This window comes from Podarcis tiliguerta (genome assembly GCF_965153285.1).
Source record: "Podarcis tiliguerta genome assembly, chromosome: Z".
NCBI classification, from domain to species: Eukaryota; Metazoa; Chordata; class Lepidosauria; order Squamata; family Lacertidae; genus Podarcis; species Podarcis tiliguerta.
In genome coordinates this window covers 43,179,246-43,200,792 of record NC_139553.1, presented here as the reverse complement: position 1 = coordinate 43,200,792, position 21,547 = coordinate 43,179,246, and the positions used below count along the sequence as shown (strand labels likewise).

Below are 21,547 nucleotides of genomic sequence, written 5' to 3'. Positions count from 1 at the left end.
ATTAGATAGATAGATGATAGATAGATGATAGATAGATAGATAGATAGATAGATAGATAGATAGATAGATGATAGATAGATATAGATAGATATAGATAGATGATAGATGATAGATGATAGATAGATAGATAGATGATAGATAGATAGATGATAGATAGATGATAGATAGATAGATAGATAGATAGATAGATAGATAGATGATAGATAGATAGAAATAGATAGATGATAGATAGATAGATGATAGAATGATAGATAGATAGATGATAGATAGATAGATAGATAGATAGATAGATAGATGATAGATAGATAGATAGATGATAGATGATAGATGGATAGATAGATGATAGATAGATGTAATTGCCAGACTTTCAGACTGCTGTTTTTTAAATCTTATTTATTTATTTTATTTAGTGTTCTAATTTACTTTTTATTTTATTTTTACAGATTATAGCATGGATGGCAAGATAGAGACATCATCATCTAACATTAACAATAAAAAGTCCATAAATCCTAACTTAAACATATAAAAGAATACAAGGCAGTCCGTATGTCCAGATGAGTATCTAAACAAGATTGATGATTATAATCAGGCATTCAAATGTAGAAAGGACAGAGAGATCTTCCAACAAATGAATAGATTTGCAATATAAATCTCTTTCCTATCACATGCGCATGTGGGGCACGTTTTTGTTGTCTGTTTGTTAGCCCCCACACCACAACAATATAATTTAAGAGTTTGTGAACATCTGCAAATATAAAGACCTTTCCCAAAACAAAGTTACAATGAACAAAAAAATTCTGACCAGAAAGGCAACAACACAGGACATACCCCCAATCATATCCTTCAAAGAGGCACTTGCAGCATTAAATCATCAGCTTCGAAGTCCCTTCTACTGTACAATTACCGGTATATGATTTTATGAGTTATCTGAGCCACCCAGATGCTTCTTATACAGACACTGTGGAGTCCAACATACCTTGAATCAATCTCAATTTTGAATATAAAGAGATGCTACATATAGATGCGAACACAGGAATGCCTGGCACGCTCTGGTGCATGGGGTCACGAAAAGTCGGACACAACTAAACAACTAAACAACAACATATAGATTCTAATGCAACTTGCTTCTGAGCTGAATGAAATGTCCTCTCTATTCCAGTAACTCAGAGAAGGACTTACGATGCAATTTCCCCCATTCTGTGAAACAGAAGTTCCATCAAGATACTGCAGGCACCCATGATCTTGTACTTTCTGGAAACAGCTGAATATGTTTTTTGTTTTGACAGGCTTTCCACTTGTTAGGGATTTAATATTTTTATATAAAGTATTTGTTGTTTTTGTATTTTTAAGTGCTTTTCATTATTGTTTGAGTAAATCGCTTTAAGATAGTGGTTTAGAAAATGATAAATATATTACTGGTAGTAGTAGTACTAGTAGTAACAACAACAACAACAACTATTACAACAATTTAATTCATCTCTTAGGTCCTGGACACTCATTGTGTGACCAGGCCACGACAGCCCCAGCCCCCAGGGATCATAGGAAAGGAATAACGATTCTGACAACGTGTTATGGACTTAAATTAGGCCACAACTTTATTAAAACTTCCGAATGTAGGAAGACCTTGGCTTAGGCCTTGGGCGTGTATCCCTCCCAGCCCCCCAGCCAGGGAAACTGGGGCACATTAAGGCAAATGGGATATAGGGGTGCACTGTGAGAAGTATGTGTAAGCAGGCAGCCCAGCCCATATCCCCGCATGCAGGGTAGTTCACTGACAGCCTTTTGGTGTATGGTCAGTGACACCCATATATATAACCCCTTTTAAGAGGGGACCCTGGAATCGACGCCGCATGGAGGTGAGTCATCACTTCACATACACCACACTATAGGGAAGAAAAGACTAAAGGATTCCACCCAAGGCCATAAATGTCAAAGTTGTGACGAATGGCTACGGGGAAGACAAAACCTGCCAATGTAGGAAAATTTCTTCCCAGTTCTTCAACAGCAACCAGTCAAAGACTGAAACAGCACCTGCTAAACAGGAAGAAAGAGTTAACCTGAAAACACAAAAACGTTAAACTAAGGGAGGAGAGGGTAGGCGAATCTCCTGAGCCAACTGCCTGGCTACTGTCAGCTCCACCTCCTATATATAAATGGGACTGGCCCCATCTCCCAGCAAGAAACTTGACTACTGAGGCTGGGCATGAACCTCCAAATAATAACACTGAGAGGCAGGCCAGTCCCTGTTTGCCATTAAGTTCCCTGGGAACTGTAGCACTGCGTGCGATCCCGCAAAGGGCACCCACAATGTAAAGTGTGAGTGCTCATTGTACAAGCTTACTTTTCTTCAAAGATCCAATTATTCCCTCCAGCAAGGTTTTCATATGACTTACATTTCCAGCCATTTTCCCAAGCTATCTTCTGAATAGCTTACTGAACAGTATGGTTCACCTTATAAAGTGAGGGTGAGCTCAGGCCCATAGCCAGGATTCAAAGATGCAACAGAATGTGTGGATTTTCCCCTCCTTATAGCACCAACCCAGCCTCAACCACCAAAATTCACACATGAAGATGAGGAACCCTCCAGTGGGCTGTCCAATACATGTCCAGCTAGGAGCACAAATTAGGAAAATCCCATGTATGTATGCATGGATGCAATCTTGTCCCATTGTGTTATTCCCACCCACAAGAGGTGAACTGGAGGGGAAGCTGTTTTGGTTGCCGTTTGGGGGGGGGGTGAGTTGCTGGCAGCTTTGAGGGTACAGCAGCGCCTGTGAAGCTCTGGTCACTTTCACTGCCATGCAAGTGCATGCATTCAAGTGCTCTTCTCAGAGGCTTTCAGGAAACTAAGAATGATGCTGAGAGTGGCCAGAGCTCCACTGTTATTATATCAGCAAAAATGTCGCCACCAAGGATTCCTGCTTTTAAAAGTGCCTTAGCATGTTTTAAAAGAAAATGGGGGGGGGGGAGAAGGAAACTCTCTGCCACAATGGTAAGTCCTTTCTGCTACCTTCTGCTGCCTGTAAATTCGGTGCTTTCTATCCAAAGAGTGTGGTATTTTCATACACTGTACAGTGGACACTCGGGTTGCAAACGTGATCTATGCGGGATGCACGTTTGCAACCTATAGCATTCACAACCTGCAGCAGCGTGTCTGTGCATGCAATTCAGTGCTTCTGCGCATGTGCAAAGCGTGATCTAGCGCTTCTGCGCATGTGCGACCACTGAAACCTGGAAGTAGCCCATTCTGGTACTTCCGGGTTTTGGCGCATCTGTAACCTGAAAAAATGCAACCTGAAGTGTCTGTAACCCGAAGTATGACCGTACTACCCTATTCCCCCAGGGCTTCAGGCTGCAAATGTTCCTGTAGGGAAGGACTACCATTCTCCATTTTGTTCACAAAATATACCTGTCAATTTCACACACACATACACACACCTTTTTCTCCCTCACTCCCCTTCCTGCTCTGTCTCACCGTTCTGTATAGGCTGTTCCATGGTATATCAGTTTCTCCTTCCATTAGAATCTAATGAAAAACGTGGAGTTCATTCATTTGAATTACAGTTCATTTTCATAATTAGAAGTAATGAAACAAATGAAATTCATTTATTTAGACTAGCATTTAGAGGACAGCAAAATAATTTCATAATACAATAATGTTTTCTTTCAAAAACATCTGCCATTAGGAGCCCTTGTTGTAACCTGATAGCACTGAAGCTTGTTGGGGGACTGGGGGGGGGGTATATTGTTGAACACTTATTGTGCACTGGAATGAAGGATTTGATTAAAAACCACTGACATGGATTGATAGATTTCCCCAAAACCTTAGCTGAAATGAGATTGACTATAAAGAATGGGCTTTTCAGAGCAGCTTGTGGTGTTTGTTTGAAAGCAACATTCCCCCCCCGCATAAAAATCACCAATTAAATAAGTGTGTGAATGATGAACATAAAAAATGGCCCTGTTCAATCAGAACAAAAGCCCATCTAATCTAGCATCCTGTTTCACAGAATCACCATTTAGAAATCTTGTTGGACGTGAGTCACAAGTTGAAAAGCCATGGGAGAAACTAGTAGCCAGGGTCAATGAACAAACAAAGCAGGATAAAGACGAAAGTTAGAACCTCCACAGTCAGAGGCTGTATAGGGTGGCGCTGTGGCCTAAACCACTGAGCCTCTTGGGCTTGCTGATCAGAAGGTCGGCGGTTTGAATCCCCATGACGGAGTGAGCTCCAGTTGCTCTGTCCCGGCTCCTGCCAATCTAGCAGTTCGAAAGCACGCCAGTGCAAGTAGATAAATAGGTACCACTGTGACAGGAAAGTAAACAGCATTTCTGTGCACTCTGGTTTCCATCAAGGTGTTTCCATTGTGCCAGAAACGGTTTAGTCCTGCTGGCCACTTGACCCGGAAACCTGTCTGTGGACAAATGCCAGCTCCTTGGGCCTGAAAGTGAGATGAGTGGCATAGTCGCCTTTGACTGGATGTAACCGTCCAGGAATCCTTTACCCTTTTTCTTTTTTTCCCTTCTTTTTTGCTTCCAAATACCAGTTGCTGGAAACTGTAGGAGGGGAGAGCATTGCATTCATGTCCAGCTTGTAGGCTTCCCATAGGCCAAAATATCCCGAAGTTGGATTTTCTGTGTCACCTGCAGAAGCCTGCTAACCATTGAGTGGCATCTTTACTCATGAATCTGGTGCAGCTGTGAGACAGGATAGCCATCTGCCCAGACTCTATATTCAGTACTAGCCCTCCAGGTCTACACTGTACAGCATGTCGCTTTCTCCTTACCCCTGAAGTTATTCAGGTGTCTTGAGTTATTTAGATGAATATGACGACCTTGTTCCTTTGTCTCCAAAGCTAATAAGGAAGGAAGTTTTGATTCTCTGACCCATGGAGGGAGATAAGAGGCACTCTTGATCTTCAAGCAGCTGCAGAATTTGGCTGTAGATTTCTATAAATATTTCAGTGAGGCATTGATCATTCTTGCCCTTTCCTCTTCTTTCCCTCACATACCTGGCCAGAAAAGAAAAGAAAATTACCTGGAGTGATTTAGCATGTGGTTCTCCACATCCGCATACATTCCTACTGAGAATTTGGGATCCATTTCATTAAATCATTCCTACATTACATCCTGTATTTTTTTAAAAAAATAATGCTTTTCATGATCACACAGAAAGTACAGTAAATTTTAAAATCTAATTCTAACATTTAAAACACAAAAGAAAAATATATTCATTGATACAGACACAAAGGAAGGGGCTTGAATGAAGGAATGAGAACAAAATTCAGAGGTAGCCTTTATCCCAGAAGTTGCCAAAATGTTGCCTGTGAGTTCCCATTGCCCCCTCCCAAATCCCCCAACAGTTATGGAATGACTAAAGTTGGGAAATGGACTTGCAGATAAAGCAAACATATAATGGGGGGGGGGACAATTTATAGCAATGATCAGCAGCAAAGTCAGTCCTCAGGGAATGTGCAGGCGACCTTGGAACGGACCGCTCATGGAATAACCCTGACCAAACCTAAGAGAAGGCGTGTAGTGGTGATAGGGGATTCCCTACTGAGGGGAACAGAAGCAGTGATCTGTGGGCCTGACAAGATGTCTCGGGAAGTGTGCTGTCTCCCCGGGGCTAAGATCCAAGATGTAACTGAACGACTGCAAGGAATCATAAAACCCACTGACAAATACCCCTTCCTCTTGGTTCATGTGGGAACCAATGACACTGCAAGCAATAGCCTCCAGAAGATCAAAAGAGACTACGAGGCTCTGGGCAGGAAATTGAAGCAATTAAATGCACAAATCGTCATCTCATCTGTCCTCCCAGTTGAACGACGTGGCCCAGGGAGAGAGAGGAAAATAGTGGAAGTAAACAGCTGGCTTCGCAAATGGTGTAAACAGGAACGGTTTGGATTCTTAGATCACGGACTGCAGTTTCTTGAGGATGGACTTCTGGCAAGCGATGGGCTGCACCTCACAACGGTTGGGAGGAATGTTTTTGCCAAAAAACTAAGAAACCTCATCAGGAGGGCTTTAAACTGACTAATGTGGGGGAGGGAGACAGTGCTCCTGAAGGTAGGAGTCTATTAATTGATGAAGATGATCATCCAAATGTCATAGACCAAATGGAGCAAACAGCAAGCAGACCTAGTGGTGGGAGGAAAAAATCCTTAAATAAGAGACACGGGGGAATGACTAATGGACTTCAATGTCTGTACACTAATGCACAAAGCATGGGAAATAAACAAGATGAGCTTGAGCTCTTGGTACAGCAAACTAAATATGACATAATAGGCATCACTGAAACCTGGTGGGATAAGTCCCACGATTGGAATGTAAAAATGGAGGGATACAATCTATTTCAGAGAAACAGACCAGACAAGAAAGGAGGAGGAGTGGCGTTATATGTCAGGGATGTGTATACCTGTGAAGAGATCCAAGATTTAGAACCTCAAAGCCAAAGTGAGAGCATTTGGGTCAAAATTAAGGGAGAGAAGAATAATAGTGACCTCATTGTGGGAGTTTACTATAGATCCCCAAGCCAAACGGAGGACATAGATGATGCCTTCCTGGAACAGATGGCCAAGCATGCAAAAGGAAGGGAGATAGTAGTAATGGGGGACTTCAATTACCCAGATATTTGTTGGAGGTCAAACTCAGCCAAGAGTATAAGGTCAAACAGATTCCTCACTGGCCTTGCAGACAACTTCATTGTCCAGAAAGTGGGAGAAGCAACAAGAGGAACAGCCATTTTAGATCTGGTCCTAACCAATGTCGATGACCTGGTTAATGGCGTAGAAGTGGAAGGATCATTAGGCGCAAGTGATCATGCTCTTCTGAAGTTTACTATACAACGGAAAGGAGCAGCCAAGCATACTAGGACTCAATTTCTTGACTTTAAGAAAGCCGACTTCATAAAACTTAGGGAAGTGCTGGGTGAGATCCCATGGACAGTAATACTAAAAGGAAAGGGAGTTCATGATGGCTGGGAGTTTGTTAAGAGGGAGATAGTAAAAGCACAACTTCAGGCAATACCAATGAGACGGAAACATGGAAGGTGCCTAAAGAAGCCAGGGTGGCTATCTAAAGAACTTTTAACTGAGTTAAGATTAAAAAAGGATGTGTACAAAAAATGGAAAAGGGGGGAAACCACCAAAGAGGAATTCAAACAAATAGCCAGCACGTGTAGACACAAAGTCAGAAAAGCTAAAGCACAGAATGAACTCAGGCTTGCTAGAGAGGTTAAAAGCAACAAAAAAGGCTTCTATGGGTATGTTCGTAGCAAAAGGAAGAACAAAGAAACAGTGGGGTCACTCAGAGGAGAAGATGGTGAAATGCAAACAGGGGACACAGAAAGGGCTGAACTCCTCAATGCCTTCTTTGCCTCAGTCTTCTCCGATAAAGAAAACAATGCCCGACCTGAAGAATTTGGAGCAAATGATTCAGCAGAGGAAACACAGCCCAGAATAACTAAGGAGATAGTACAAGAACACTTGGCTAGTTTAGATGTATTCAAGTCTCCAGGGCCAGATGAACTGCATCCAAGAGTATTAAAAGAACTGGCAGATGTGATCTCAGAACCACTGGCAGTCATCTTTGAGAATTCCTGGAGAACAGGCGAAGTCCCGGCAGACTGGAGGAGGGCAAATGTTGTCCCTATTTTCAAAAAGGGGAAAAGCGAGGACCCAAATAATTACCGCCCAGTCAGTCTAACATCAATACCAGGGAAGATTCTGGAGCAGATCATTAAGCAAACAATCTGTGAGCACCTAGAAAGGAATGCTGTGATCACCATTAGTCAGCATGGATTTCTGAAAAATAAGTCATGTCAGACTAACCTGATCTCATTTTTTGACAGAATTACAAGCCTGGTAGATGAAGGGAACGCAGTGGATGTAGTCTACCTTGATTTCAGCAAGGCATTTGACAAGGTGCCCCATGATATTCTTGTAAAGAAGCTGGTAAAATGCGGTCTTGACTATGCTACCACTCAGTGGATTTGTAACTGGCTGACTGACCGGACCCAAAGGGTGCTCATCAATGGTTCCTCTTCATCCTGGAGAAGAGTGACTAGTGGGGTGCCACAGGGTTCTGTCTTGGGCCCGGTCTTATTCAACATCTTTATCAACGACTTGGATGATGGACTCAAGGGCATCCTGATCAAATTTGCAGATGACACCAAACTGGGAGGGGTGGCTAACACCGCAGAAGACAGGATCACACTTCAAAACGACCTTGACAGATTAGAGAACTGGGCCAAAACAAACAAGATGAATTTTAACAGGGAGAAATGTAAAGTATTGCACTTGGGCAAAAAAAATGAGAGGCACAAATACAAGATGGGTGACACCTGGCTTGAGAGCAGTACATGTGAAAAGGATCTAGGAGTCTTGGTTGACCACAAACTTAACATGAGCCAACAGTGTGACGCGGCAGCTAAAAAAGCCAATGCAATTCTGGGCTGCATCAATAGGAGTATAGCATCTAGATCAAGGGAAGTTATAGTGCCACTGTATTCTGCTCTGGTCAGACCTCACCTGGAGTACTGTGTCCAGTTCTGGGCACCACAGTTCAAGAAGGACACTGACAAACTAGAACGTGTACAGAGGAGGGCAACCAAAATGGTCAAAGGCCTGGAAACAATGCCTTATGAGGATCGGCTAAGGGAGCTGGGCATGTTTAGCCTGGAGAAGAGGAGGTTAAGGGGTGATATGATAGCCATGTTCAAATATATAAAAGGATGTCACATAGAGGAGGGAGAAAGGTTGTTTTCTGCTGCTCCAGAGAAGCGGACACGGAGCAATGGATACAAACTACAAGAAAGAAGATTCCACCTAAACATTAGGAAGAACTTCCTGACAGTAAGAGCTGTTCGACAGTGGAATTTGCTGCCAAGGAGTGTGGTGGAGTCTCCTTCTTTGGAGGTCTTTAAGCAGAGGCTTGACAACTATATGTCAGGAGTGCTCTGATGGTGTTTCCTGCTTGGCAGGGGGTTGGACTCGATGACCCTTGTGGTCTCTTCCAACTCTATGATTCTATGATTCTATGATCAAAACAAATTTATCAAAAGATGGTATACGTTTACAGAGTTCTGACAAAGCAGCAGTCAATATATCTCCTTATATATTTTTTCACATTAATTTAATATTAAACTCACCTTCCTCCTTCCACCTTCCACCTTCATTTCCCCACCTCTACTGGAGATGCTGGAGATTGATCCTAGGACCTTCTGTATGCAGAACAATTGCTCTGCTACTGAGCTACACCCGTTCTCTCTTGCAGCCTGAGGCAGAGCACCATATGGCACAAAATCCCCAGGACAGGTGCGTTGTCAAAAGCCACGCAAAACCAGCATGTGTCACTCCCTTCATTTCCTTTTTCAGTCCAGATGGGAACAGTTTTCAAAATCCAAGAACTTCAAAATGATTACCGTCGTAACTCAGGAATGTTTTCAAAGTGCCCCAAGTTTCTAATTCTCTTAACTTTCTGGAAATGCATTGCCAATCAGTGAAGGCAAAGTGGAATAGGCTGGGTCAGTAGACTGAGTCTGTTTAAGGCTGCATCTAAATCAACACTTTATTCAAAGAGGACTAAAATAAACTCAATTTTGTATTTAGTTACTGCAGTCATTTACAAATGCCTTTCAGTACACAAGCCCATTCTTCAGTGGCTTGCAAGTAATATCAGCATCCAATCAAAAAATCACAGTGATCAACATCAAAAATAAGCAAATAAGGATCTTTCCACAGAACAGCTGGCAGGAGATAGGCATGTCGGGAGGTGATGGACCAGCTGGAACAAGTGCTAGGTTTTTTTCCTGTATTTCCCACTCCTCTTTTAGAGGAGGACCATAAACCAGCACATTTTCTTCTTACCCAAAACGATATTTGATTCTATGGTTTCAGTGGTGATTTCTGAATTTACCTGGCCAAAACTGGAACCATTTGGACATTTTGCTGGAGTCTGTGCTTCAGGGAGCTTCTGCAACGATGAAAAAGGGTTCTCACATTTCCCTTTCTCATTATGAAGACAACAAATCACATCGATCAATTGCATTGATTTCCAGCTCCTCTCATCAGTGGAAAGGTAATGTCACATGGCTCAATTATTGGGCTAAATTTAGAAGGCTTTGTATTATATGCGGCTTATGAGCCTCCTAATCATACTACAGATATAAAAGCCAAGGCAGAGCAGGTCACCCATTAGCCTGCCAATGAAGAATCCAGTATAGGCATAGCCAGAAATTTTGGTAATTAGTACCATTTTTCTGTTGCATTTGAAACTGGTTTGCACTGTCAAGGTGGATGTTAACAGGTATAACTAGCATCACAGATGGATTTTCAGGAGTGAGGTGGGAGGGGAAAGTCTGTACATCTTAGCCATTTGAGGTTATCCGAGCCTTCCTCTCCCTATATTTATTCTCAAAAGCTTTAGATGATATGCCTTCTTCCTGCTTTCAAACAGTGCTCAGAAAAGAAATGCTATTTGGAGTTCTCTCTCATATTGAATCCTGTATGTTCCTGGGGGCTTTCAAGGGGAAACCAGGTTAAAACACAGAAGGCTGCAATGAATTTCAGACCAGATTTCTTCTTCAATATGCTATTAGGCCTTTAAGCAGCCTCCAAAGACCGGGTGAATCAACTTAATGAAGCAAATCCAGAAATTGGGACAAGCATTTGTAGAAACCCAGAGAAAAAATTACACACCAACCCCACATATATGGAGTTCCATGAAGGTACATCTACAGACACTTGAGGAATAAATGAACAGTTCTTCCAAAGTAGAAATTGAGACCCAGAAAGATTAGGATGTAGGAACTTAAGAAGAGCCTGTTGGATCAGGCTGATGGCCTTATATAATCCAGCATCTTGTTCTCATAGTGGTTGAACAGATAGTTGCCTGTGGGAAACCTGCAAGCAGAACCCAAGTACAAGAGCACTCCCCCCCTCCCCATGGTTTCCAGCATCTGGTATTCAACAGCACTGCTGCCTCCAACTGTGGAAGAAGAACATAGCCATCATAACTAGCAGCCACTGGTAGCCATATCTTCCCTGAATTTGTCTAATCCTCTTTTAAAGCCCTCCAAGTTGGGGATGAACTATGAAGTAGCCAAGTTTGCTTATGATACCAAATGGTTCAAGGCATTTAAAACAAAAAGTGATTGCAAGGAACTCCAAAAGGAACTCTTAAATTGGTAAATGGGCATTCAATTCAAAGTATGTAAGTGTAAAGTGATGCACACTGGGGCAAAAACACCCTCAATTCCCATATATACTAATGGGACTGAACTGGTGGTGACTGGTGGTTCCACTGGTGCTGGAACAACCCCCCTCAGCGGGTTGTGGACTCTGCTTGGAGGTTTTTAAGCAGAAGTTGGATGACCATTTGCCATGTATGATTCTCTAAGATTCTATAATTCTGTAACCTGGAATGTGACCTTGGGGTCATAATGTCTGATGTATCATATGTTATTTTATATTTTGTTGGAAGCCATTATTATTATTATTAATTGAAGATGTTGAACAATTGTGAGGCAGCTATGGAAAACTGTAAATTTGATGTTGGAGATCATTAGAAAAGGGGCTGAAAAGAAATTCCCCACTTCCACCAATCCCTTAAAAAAGGTGATCTGGAGGCAGTAGGTCTGAGGGCACTGTACATGCATATCATGGACTAGTTAGATGCAGAGGAATGTTGGGAGGAACCAGCTGGGGAACCTTGAAGGAAAGAAGTCTCAGAGCCCGAGGGTTGGTGATGGGACAATGATGCGTGGTCAGAGGGAGTAGAGAGAAAAGACTAGGAGGAGGAGGAGGTGCTGAAGAGGTAAGAGGATTTAGTGAGCTGGCAGAGTCTGGAGCAGAGAAAAAGACCAGAATCAGAGGCAGAAGCTGAAGGAGGAGCATGGGACAAAGGAGGCCAAGAGGCAGAAATGAATCAGACTGGTGCAGAGTTGCAGGTGTCACCCCCTCTTGCTGCAACAAGCTCCCCTCCCAGAACCAGAAGAGACATGAAAAGGGCAGATGAAAGGGTGGCTTCACCCAGGTGAAATCTCCAACTGCTTGGAAAAAGCTCTGGAGAGGAGGGGTCTTAGACAGCTGTGGGAAGGCAGAGATGGTCAGCCTCAGTAACTGCTTCTTGGGGGTCAGACCTACTGGGGATGAGCTGCTGTGCTCATTAGGCCTGCAACTCCAGCAAGTTTGTGCAGATTGTGTCTTTGCTAATGAAGAATTAACTGCAACCCATTCGACTGCAGTGAAGGAAGGTGATCCGTGCGCTTTACTTGACCCCCCTCTCGACATCGCCAATGGCCGCTGCTTCTCTTCCTCAGCTCCACCAGGTGAGGAGCTAAGTACCACAAACATCTTTTCCCACCAATCAGGGACTGTTACCGCAGCCATTGGCAAAGGCGACCCGAACAAGCCCCTGGGCAAGATGTCCTTGTACACTTATTTCATGCAAACGTGCCGCAAGGAACATAAGAAGAAGCACCTGGACACTTCGGTCAACTTTTCCAACTTCTCCAAGAAATGTTCTGACAAATGGAAGACAATGTCAGCAAAAGAAAAAGGCAAGTTTGAAAACATGGCAAAGGGTGACAAAGTTCATTATGATAGGGATATGAAAAGTTATATTCCTCCTAAAGGGGAGAAGAAGAAGAAGAAGAAGAAGAAGAAGAAGAAGAAGAACCCCAATGCCCCCAAAAGACCACCATCTGCTTTCTTCCTGTTTTGTTCTGAGCATCACCCAAAGATAAAAAGCGACCACCCAGGTTTGTCTATTGGTGATACAGCAAAGAAACTAGGCGAAATGTGGTCTGAGCAAACAGCAAAAAACAAACAGCCCTTTGAGCAGAAGGCAGCAAAACTAAAGGAGAAGTATGAGAAGGATGTTGCAGCATATCGTGCCAAGGGGAAGGGTGATGCAAGAAAGAAAGGTCCAGGTAGGCCAGCTTGGCTCCAAGAAGAAAGTAGAACCTGAAGAAGATGATGAGGAAGAAGAAGAGGAGGAAGATGAAGATGAAGAGTGGAGTTATAAAGCTGCTGTAAAGATTTTGTGCTCAAAAGTCAATGATTTTGCTAGGAATGTGAAGTCGAATGCAGCTCATTGTTAGCTTCAGTATAAAAACAGTACAGAATTGTGTATAGGTAATGTGATTGTTGGGAGACCTGTATTCTAATTTAAGCAGTAGATGAATGCCACTATTGTTAGATTTTTAAAAGCTGATATTGTCAAATGTTCAGTCATATTTAATGGTTCTTTGGATTCAATGACAGCTTTATTTTGAGCAAAGTTTAAAAAATGGTAGTAAAATTGGTAGTCAACCTTGCCTTGCATACTATTGCATTGTATTACTTTTTTAAACAATTTTGAAAAAGAAAAAAAAAAGAATTAACTGCAACTTGCACAGTGTCATTTACGTCCAGCTCGTTCCTGATAATGAACTTGATGTTGACATTGTTGAGGGCTGCCAAAAGACCTCATGGGCCATGTGTGCCTGGGGGTCACGTGTTTGACCACCATGGCTTAGGGATATGGGCAATTGCTCCCCACTCTCAACTATATAGAGCGATATGGCGTTCAGGTTCAGAGTTGTCAGCAATGTGGAGAAATGTTTTGGAAAGGGGAGAAGGGGGGATGGGGGGGAGGACATTATCGTCTTCCAGAGGATATCCCTGTTCATCTGACTGCAAATATATAACACTCACTTCCCTTGCCTGAAATAAGTACAACCATCTGGCTATTTCTGAAATTGAAGTTAACTACTGGTGACCCTCAAATCTTGGAGAAGAAAAATGATTCATAAAAAAATGGAAACTTGGAAGCATGCACAGCAAGAATCAATCCACGCAGTGTTTATATTTATTTGAATGCACCATCTTTTCTTCACTCTCTGTCTTCTGACCGAATCCCTGCAGCCAAGCTGTGACAGCTCAAGTCTTTCCCTGCCAGCCACCATTCAAAGGGGTGTCAGAAATCTAACTAGTCGAAATAGCTTTCCCTATAGAACAGCTGTTGCATGAGCTAAGGCACAACATTGTGCCGAATGCAGATTCTCCTGCTGCTTCACTGGCCGAAAAAATCCACGCAGCAAAGATCTTAATGTTATGTAGGTCACACACGCTTTTTTTTTTTTTTTAAGGGATTTGCTCTCCTTTTGAAAAATAAAGGGACTGCTCCAATAAGAATCAACGGTAATAAGGTATTTATTAGGCGTTCCTTGAGCTTCTACATGTAAATAAAATAATAGAGCTATTTGGGGTCTAATTGTACTGGAAAGAAAAACACAAAATTTTATGAAACATATGGAATATGCACAATTTATTGAGTATGGCTTCCATCTGCCAGCAATGCACAAAACATTGTGGAATGATAGTTTCATCTGAATACTGTACATCCAGTGATCCTCAACTGAGATTGCCTCTGTTTTATTTTTCCCTCTTTGTGATGGCTCTGCACTCTGCCTTTTTGTTGTTGCTGTTGATATAATTCTCTTTCTTTTCTTCTTTTTACATCTAATTAATTTGTAACTGATTATCAATAAAACACAAATTTAAAAAAAATAATAAAAGAAAAGACTCAAGGGTGTTAGGTCATGGGGAATGGTTCTAACTTATGGTAGTTGTAGTCCAGCAACCCCCAGAAATCACCAGGCTGGGGGAAGCTGCCTTAAAGAATGACTCTAAGGAGTCTACTCATTGAAATATCCACAGAGCATACACAAGCGAAGAAAAATGGGGTTGGGTGAAAAAAAGCATTTATCCAGTTGTCTTTTTCCATCTCCACTCATGAATTTCTTAAAATGTTCTGGGTCTCTGAGCAACATTAGTCAATCCTACACTTCCCCTAGAAATGAAATGAAACCTAAAAACTATACAGTTGGTTGCCAAAGCTTCCAGTAACTGTTATGGAGTTTACTTGTTTTTATAGTATGATATGTTTATTTTATTGTTTCTAAATGTGTTGCTAGTTGCTTGGAAGCCTTTGGGGCAAGTAACATGTTTAATAAATTATTTATTAGTTATTATCATCATTTGCCTTCCAGGTGATAAACAATAAAAACAGAAGGGGAGAAAACAGTTAAAAACACAGCCAATAAATAAACAAAAACAATACATAATAGACACTCACAGCAAAGACTCATTTATTCAGCTCAGAAAACCTGTCAGAACAAAAAATTCTTCAACTGTTTCCAGTTGTGGTCCCTGGCATGCCTCAACATAAATGTTGTTCCACAGAGCAGGGGCAGCCACACTAAAAGCCCTGCTCTGAGCTACTGCAGAGTGAGCTTCTAAGACCTTGGGGACTTGCAGGAGACACCTTCCCACCATGGCCTACTAGGTAGCTAAGGGATAAACCAGGGATAACTTCACAAGCAAGTGGTAGTTTGTGCCATATGAAACCTAACTGCTGTGTTTTGAACTAGCTGCAGTCTCCAAGCCAACCCCAAGTATAGCTCCACTTAGGGCACATTGCAGTAATCTGTAAGGCTACCAATGGATGGACAATAGCAAACTAGCTATATATAAATTTTGCTATATATATATATATATATAAAAGATACGATATTCAGATCTTATCCCATGTCCATCTACTCATTTTGGTAGGCTTGGAGCCTAAGTGAGTTCTGTAGCAGCTCTCCCCAACTTTGTGCTCCCCTGATGCTCCGCATCATCCCCATGCACTGTCCATGTTGGGGAGGGCTTCTGGGAGTACAAAACTCCTATAGGGTACTGGGCTGAGAAAGGTTGTTCTGTAGCATACCAGAGATACACCATAACAAGCAGAGAGACTCAGAGAGAAATGCCATTTCATGACCCCGCACAGCTTTCAATTATTGGAGAGTGACAAGCTAATCAAAGCTCCAAGGAGAAGGCCTCAGAGCTATAAGGCTGGCCACTAGGAGATAACATCTGAATCGTTTTGAATGTCAGTTGTCTTTCTTAGGATTCAGTCTAGCAATTACACTTGGAAACAGGGAAGTATATCCTGTTTCCAGCATCTGCTTCAATCTCCCACCTATCAGCTGGCCTCTCAGGCCATATCTGGCCCAAGCAGAGAGGAAGAGAGCAGCTGAAAGTTAACTCATATGGATTGTATTATTTCCAAAAAGCAACAAGCCAGACAGGTGCAGAACTTGAAGCACCTCCAGAAGTTGCTTGACTACAGTTACTAACTTACCTGACCATTGACCATGAACACTGGGACTGATAGATGTTGTAGTCTAACATTTGGAGGACCAGTTACCGCCTCCCACCTGTAGGTTAAGGTAAATAATGAAACATGCAGCTACCAGCAATTTACCCCCACTATATTACCCAATAAGAAGCTTGCAGAGTTCATGAAAGGATTTATTGTTTGATTTGGACTATTTGTTCTACCGACAAGGACCAAGTGCTGTTGTGGCAGGCACCATGGGAGTTTCTGAGGGGTCCCAAGATGAGCATTGCAGTAAGAATGACTCTGAAAGGAGAATGCAGAAATTGATGCCCCATTGAAGCTGTGATTCCAATGCAGAAGCTTTGGGCAGATGAAGAAACTAAATTTCTCTCACCTACTGTATTGATAATGGATAGCTCAGTTAGAGCATGGTGCTGATTACTCCAAGGCTGAAGGTTTCCTACATTGCAAGGAGTTGGACTAGATGATCCTCAGGGTACCTTCCAAACACTACAATTCTATTCTTATAAGACTATTCCTGCAATTGATGCTGTGTCCCACAGAGTATTCTCTTCTTAATTATTAAAGCAGTGCTGCTTGAATCAGTGACAAAGCTCTCTCTTGCTTTCCCCCCAACCCCTCTGAAATTAAGAACACAAGAAGAGCCTGCTGGATCAGGCCAATGGCCCATCTAGTCCAGCATCCTGTTCTCACAGTGATCAACCAAATGCCTATGGGAAATCAGCAACTAGATCCTAAGGACAAGTGCACTCACACCTACCTGTAGTTTCAAACAACTGGCATTCAAAAGCAAATTTCTTTTAACTGTGAAGGCCAGGGAGACAGCGTTTTGACGGACAAAAACCAAGATAAAAAACACTTTAATTTACAAGTATGCTCTGTGACATTTTAGAACGACATATCTAATGTCATTCTAATATTGTTAAACAGGTCAGTGTAGATCCAGCCTAGATAGAGATGTCTAGAGGCCCATAGAATACCTCCTCAACTGTCCCAATCTGACCAGGACATCCCAGAATTATACAAGTCATCCCAGCTTCTTATTGGATCCCAGGAAGTCCAGTTTTGGCTCCTGCAAGAGCACAGCCCCATAAGATGCCCTTTTTTTGGGGGGGTGCTCTCGTGTAAGTCACCTGGCTCCTGTGAGAGCATGACCCCCCAAAACATGCATTTGGGGGCACTCTCATGCGAGTCACACGACTCATGCAGGAGCACGGATGCAAAAGATGCGCATCCCAGTTTTCCTCTGTGGCATGTTGGAGGGCATACCACATTTGACCCTCAGGCCTGACATTCCTCACTGCTGCTGTTTTGCCTTGGGAAACATCAGACCCATACTGTGCTACTGGGGCAATTGTCCTATGAGTTGACCCACATCTGTTTGTTTCTTACATCAGCAGCTAACACTATATGACTGATAAATTCATATATACATAAAATAAAATTTCACTCTCCAGGCCAACAGCAAGACCAAATGTTTCAAAGCTGTCATACAAATGTAAATGTGGTCTTCTAATCCATAATATATCAAGGGAGATAGGAAGTAGGGGGGGAAATCAGGGTCAGATTCTCACTATGATAAAAACCAATAAAAACATATCCTTTGGGCTTAGATGGACTGTGTAAGCCAGTTATACTGAAGACTGAATCTCACATCCATGGGTCAACACTCCCTTTGAGGTTGTTGGCAACCTGGTGTGTCAAACACCACACAACTGTAGTCTTCATATTTTATTTAAGCAACTTCAACATATTGATCCAGTAAGAAAAACAATAGTTCCTGGGTTTTTTTGCAGTAGGAAGAACGAAAGAAAACACAAAAGTTCATAGCCTTTCACACCAGGAAAAAGAAGCAAACTATGCCTGTGGGATCTTGGTTTCTTGAGAATCTTCATAATGGAACACAACAAGCTGCCTTATACTGAGTCAGACCTTTGGTCCATCTAGATCAGTATTATCTACACCACAGTTTCCATCTGTGGTGTCCACTTGGGTCTCCATCTGTTTTTGAACTAAAACTCCCATCATCCCTAGCTAGCAGGACCAGTGGTCGGGGATGGTGGGAATTATAGCCCCAAAACAGCTGGAGACCCAAGTTTGGAAACCCTGGTTTACACTGACTAGCAGCAGCTGTACAGGGTTTTAGGCAGGATCTTATCCTAGCCCTACCTTGAGTTGTTGGGGATGGAAGATAGAACTTTCTGCATGCAATGCAGGTGCCCTACCACTGAGGGATAACCAACATATGAAAAGGAACAGAGACATCTAGGTAAAGATGCTCTCATGAATATAATGGGTTTCCTAAATAATGCCTATATCAGGAGAAGAAACTTGGAAGACATAGGCTGCACTCCTGTACCCTGACCTGTTTGTAAGCTCTATTGAGCTCAACAGGATTTCCTTCTGAGTACACTGTAGTTCTGCATGTTGCCACCAATAACCCCCATGTTTTTTCATTCTGCTGCATTTCACCCCTGTCCTAATTTCTGCAGTGGGCTGGGGGGAGGGGACAGCATTTCTGTTTGGCCCAGCATACAACCAGGTTTACCACACTAGCTATTATAGATCACTCATTCCTCACAATGCACTTTTTAAGAAACATTTCCTTGGGATACAACCATTTTTTGCTTTTTTCAAAAGTTTTGAAATGTATTGTTGTAGCCCATGCGTGGGGACTGTCTGAGCTAAGAGCTGGCTGCATCCCTCCCCTTAATTTCATGCTGTCCTGAAGCATTTCCTAGCAGCTGTTCTCCATTTACTCAGTGGAGAGGGCAGTCAAAGAGAGTGGCCAAGCAGGTGGTCCTACAGCAAGGTGCTCCATGCACTTTTAACAGCAGCATCCAACCCTCCGCTCATCACCTGCGTGATTTGGCAAATAATAACAACAGTCCTGGTAGAAGGAACTAGCAGGTGTCTTCACCTACCTTTCCCTCCAGCAGGGGTAAAGAACCTGCAGCCTTCCAGATGTTGCTTGGACTCAACTCCCATCAGCCCTAACCAGCATGGTCAATCATCTGGAAAGATGGGAGTTGTAGCCCAATAACATCTAAAGGGCCACCAGCTCCCCATCCCTGCTTTCCAAGTGTAGTTGTCATGGTCATTTAAGCAGATCACCATCAGAGTAGCAAGAGCTTCAGGATATGGCAACAATACACAGTAGTATCTTCTTAGGCTGTATATTTTCTCTCACACACAAATGCAATTTGTTGCCTAATGCAATTGGAGTAATTGGCTAATTGTTTGTGGCCTTCAGGTGAATTTTCTTGGGGGGTAATGGTCCATGGTAGAAGAGGATATCATTTGCCTTAGTGGAAGTCTCCAACTCTACCACCACGGTTGGAGGCAGCATGGTTCCAAATACCAGTGGCTGGAAATTGCATGAGAAGAGGGTGTTGTTGCACTCAGGTCATGCTTGCAGTCTTCTCATAGACATCTGATTGGTCACTGTGAGTTTAGGATGCTGGACTAGATGGGCCACTGGCCTGATTGAGCAGGTTCTTCTTATGCATATGCTTATGCTCATCCTCATATAATGTAGTGTACACAAAGGAATATGCACACCCCACCTGTAGATAAAAATGGTGGCCTTGTTGAAATTCTTTCTTGCTTACCACAAATCTGTTATTCTTGGAGGACCTTCAGTGCTCACATACATCTCTGTTGCCTTTTTCTCTTCTTCCTTCACAAGGAATACAATTCTGAAAGGGATAGTAATTACCAAATATTCCATGAGATTGCAGGCATCATCGGTTTTCCCTTTGCCCCTTTGAAGCAGAGGACCAAACTGTCCCTTTGAAGCAGCAGACCAAAGGGAAGTGCATGGCAACTGAAGAGCAAACTAGAGATGTGTCTACATGGAAGGAGGTTCTGAAGCATGCAAATTGAGGCATTTTAATGTACCATGAATCAGAAAGCTAAGGTTGCTTTCTAGTCTCACATCTCTTTTGTAGCAAAAATCTTTTACTGCCTTGCATCCATTTGCAAAGCAGAGACAAAATCAAGCATGAGCAATGTGTTAAAGAAATCTCTTAATCTCTTTTGTAGCTTTCTCTCCCCTTTGACCTATCAGAGCTGAAGATGAAGATGAAGAAGAATGAAAGCATCTGCTAGAAGCTCCAGAAGTCAGTAATACAAACAGTATATACTTTACATTATGCTTCCTTAGCACAATTATAGGGCAGCACTACTCACAGTTTACAATAGAGCCCCAGAGCATTCCCTGTCCCCCAGGTTCACCTGCTGGGTCTTCAATGCCCAAAGGGGATAGAGATCCATGCTGTGACTCCTCAGGTTGGCTTTACAAAGAAGAAAGTCAAGCAAATTACTGGCTCACTACTGAGCTACCTCAGGGAGGGGAAAACAACAACTACCGCAACACACAAATGCTCTGGAAATTGAGCTAATTGAGCAATCTATTACCTTTAAAAATATTAGTGTTTTTTGTTTTTTTACTATGTGTTTTTGTGTTTTTATATTGTAAACTGCCCTGTGATCTTCTGATGAAGGGTGGTATAGAAATTGGATAGATGATATTGATAGATAGAGTCTATACTCCAGAGGCTGTCATCCACCAAACTCCATCCATCTGGCCAGAGATTTATCCCACCTCAGTATCTCTTCGGGATAATTTTTCTTTGCAGTTCTGCAAGTTCATCTTCTCGCTCCCACACTTCATATTTAGCTCTGTCCAAATATAGTTCACAGGTCCAAATTGCTCCAAATTGGCCTTGCAGTGCGCCGTGACCCAATCTCCTTATGGCACCCATATGGTATTGCATTTGGGCTGTCATCAAAGAATACCCAGAGGGGTATGGCTGTGTCCTTCCCAGCCCACTCCTTCCCACAACAACCTGCAGGAGTCAAGTACAGCCGTCAGACTCATGTCCGTCCATGGCTCCTTCTTCACATATATTCATCACAGTTCTATATATGGAGAGATTCCGCATGGTGAGCTCTGCCAATTAACTAAGAGAACTAATATTTCATGGCAACAATACATAAATATCACATAGATGATTAAAAAGTCATGTTTTGTCTTTTCTTGCATTACTGTTACTACAGATGTTGCACCAGCATAATACCCACTCTAGTTCCAACAACCTCCAGTTCACTTTATAGATCTTATGCAGCCAGTTTCCTTCAATCGAATTTTCACTGTAATGCTTCTTCAACATTATTGTTAACTTAACAACTTCCATCTGTCCCCATTTCTTGTTTGGTTTGTGCGTATCTTCCTAATCCCTTGCAAAGGGTGTGTGTGTGTGTGTGTGTGTGTGCCCCAATGTCTCCTGAAAAGTGTTATAAAAGTGCTTCAATCATACTGTGAATATAGCCTCTGTCTAGAAATATGCTTGCACATATGTATATCTAT

At 42.5% G+C, this 21,547-nt stretch overlaps 1 protein-coding gene and 1 long non-coding RNA gene across 2 annotated transcripts in view; one reads left to right on the top strand and one right to left on the bottom strand.

Annotated features, from left to right (window-relative positions):
* Positions 1 to 378: 378 nt before the first annotated feature.
* Positions 379 to 21,547, bottom strand: part of LOC310669053 — a 59,865-nt gene continuing 38,696 nt past the window's right edge. The window contains exons 2-3 of the long non-coding RNA XR_014506994.1: positions 19,788 to 19,874; positions 379 to 5,012 (exon numbers count right to left, since the gene is read on the bottom strand). This is a non-coding gene — a long non-coding RNA (uncharacterized lncRNA). The remainder of the gene's footprint in view (positions 5,013 to 19,787; positions 19,875 to 21,547) is intronic.
* LOC310668925 (high mobility group protein B2-like) lies at positions 12,388 to 13,001 on the top strand. Its single transcript, XM_083422244.1, has one exon. It carries the CDS (start codon positions 12,430 to 12,432, stop codon positions 12,973 to 12,975), a length of 546 nt encoding a protein of 181 aa, XP_083278370.1. The 5' UTR covers positions 12,388 to 12,429; the 3' UTR covers positions 12,976 to 13,001.

Bases quoted from the DNA above. Each gene is read 5' to 3' on its own strand.
- LOC310668925 (XM_083422244.1), top strand. From the start codon at position 12,430: ATGTCCTTGTACACTTATTTCATGCAAACGTGCCGCAAGGAACATAAG.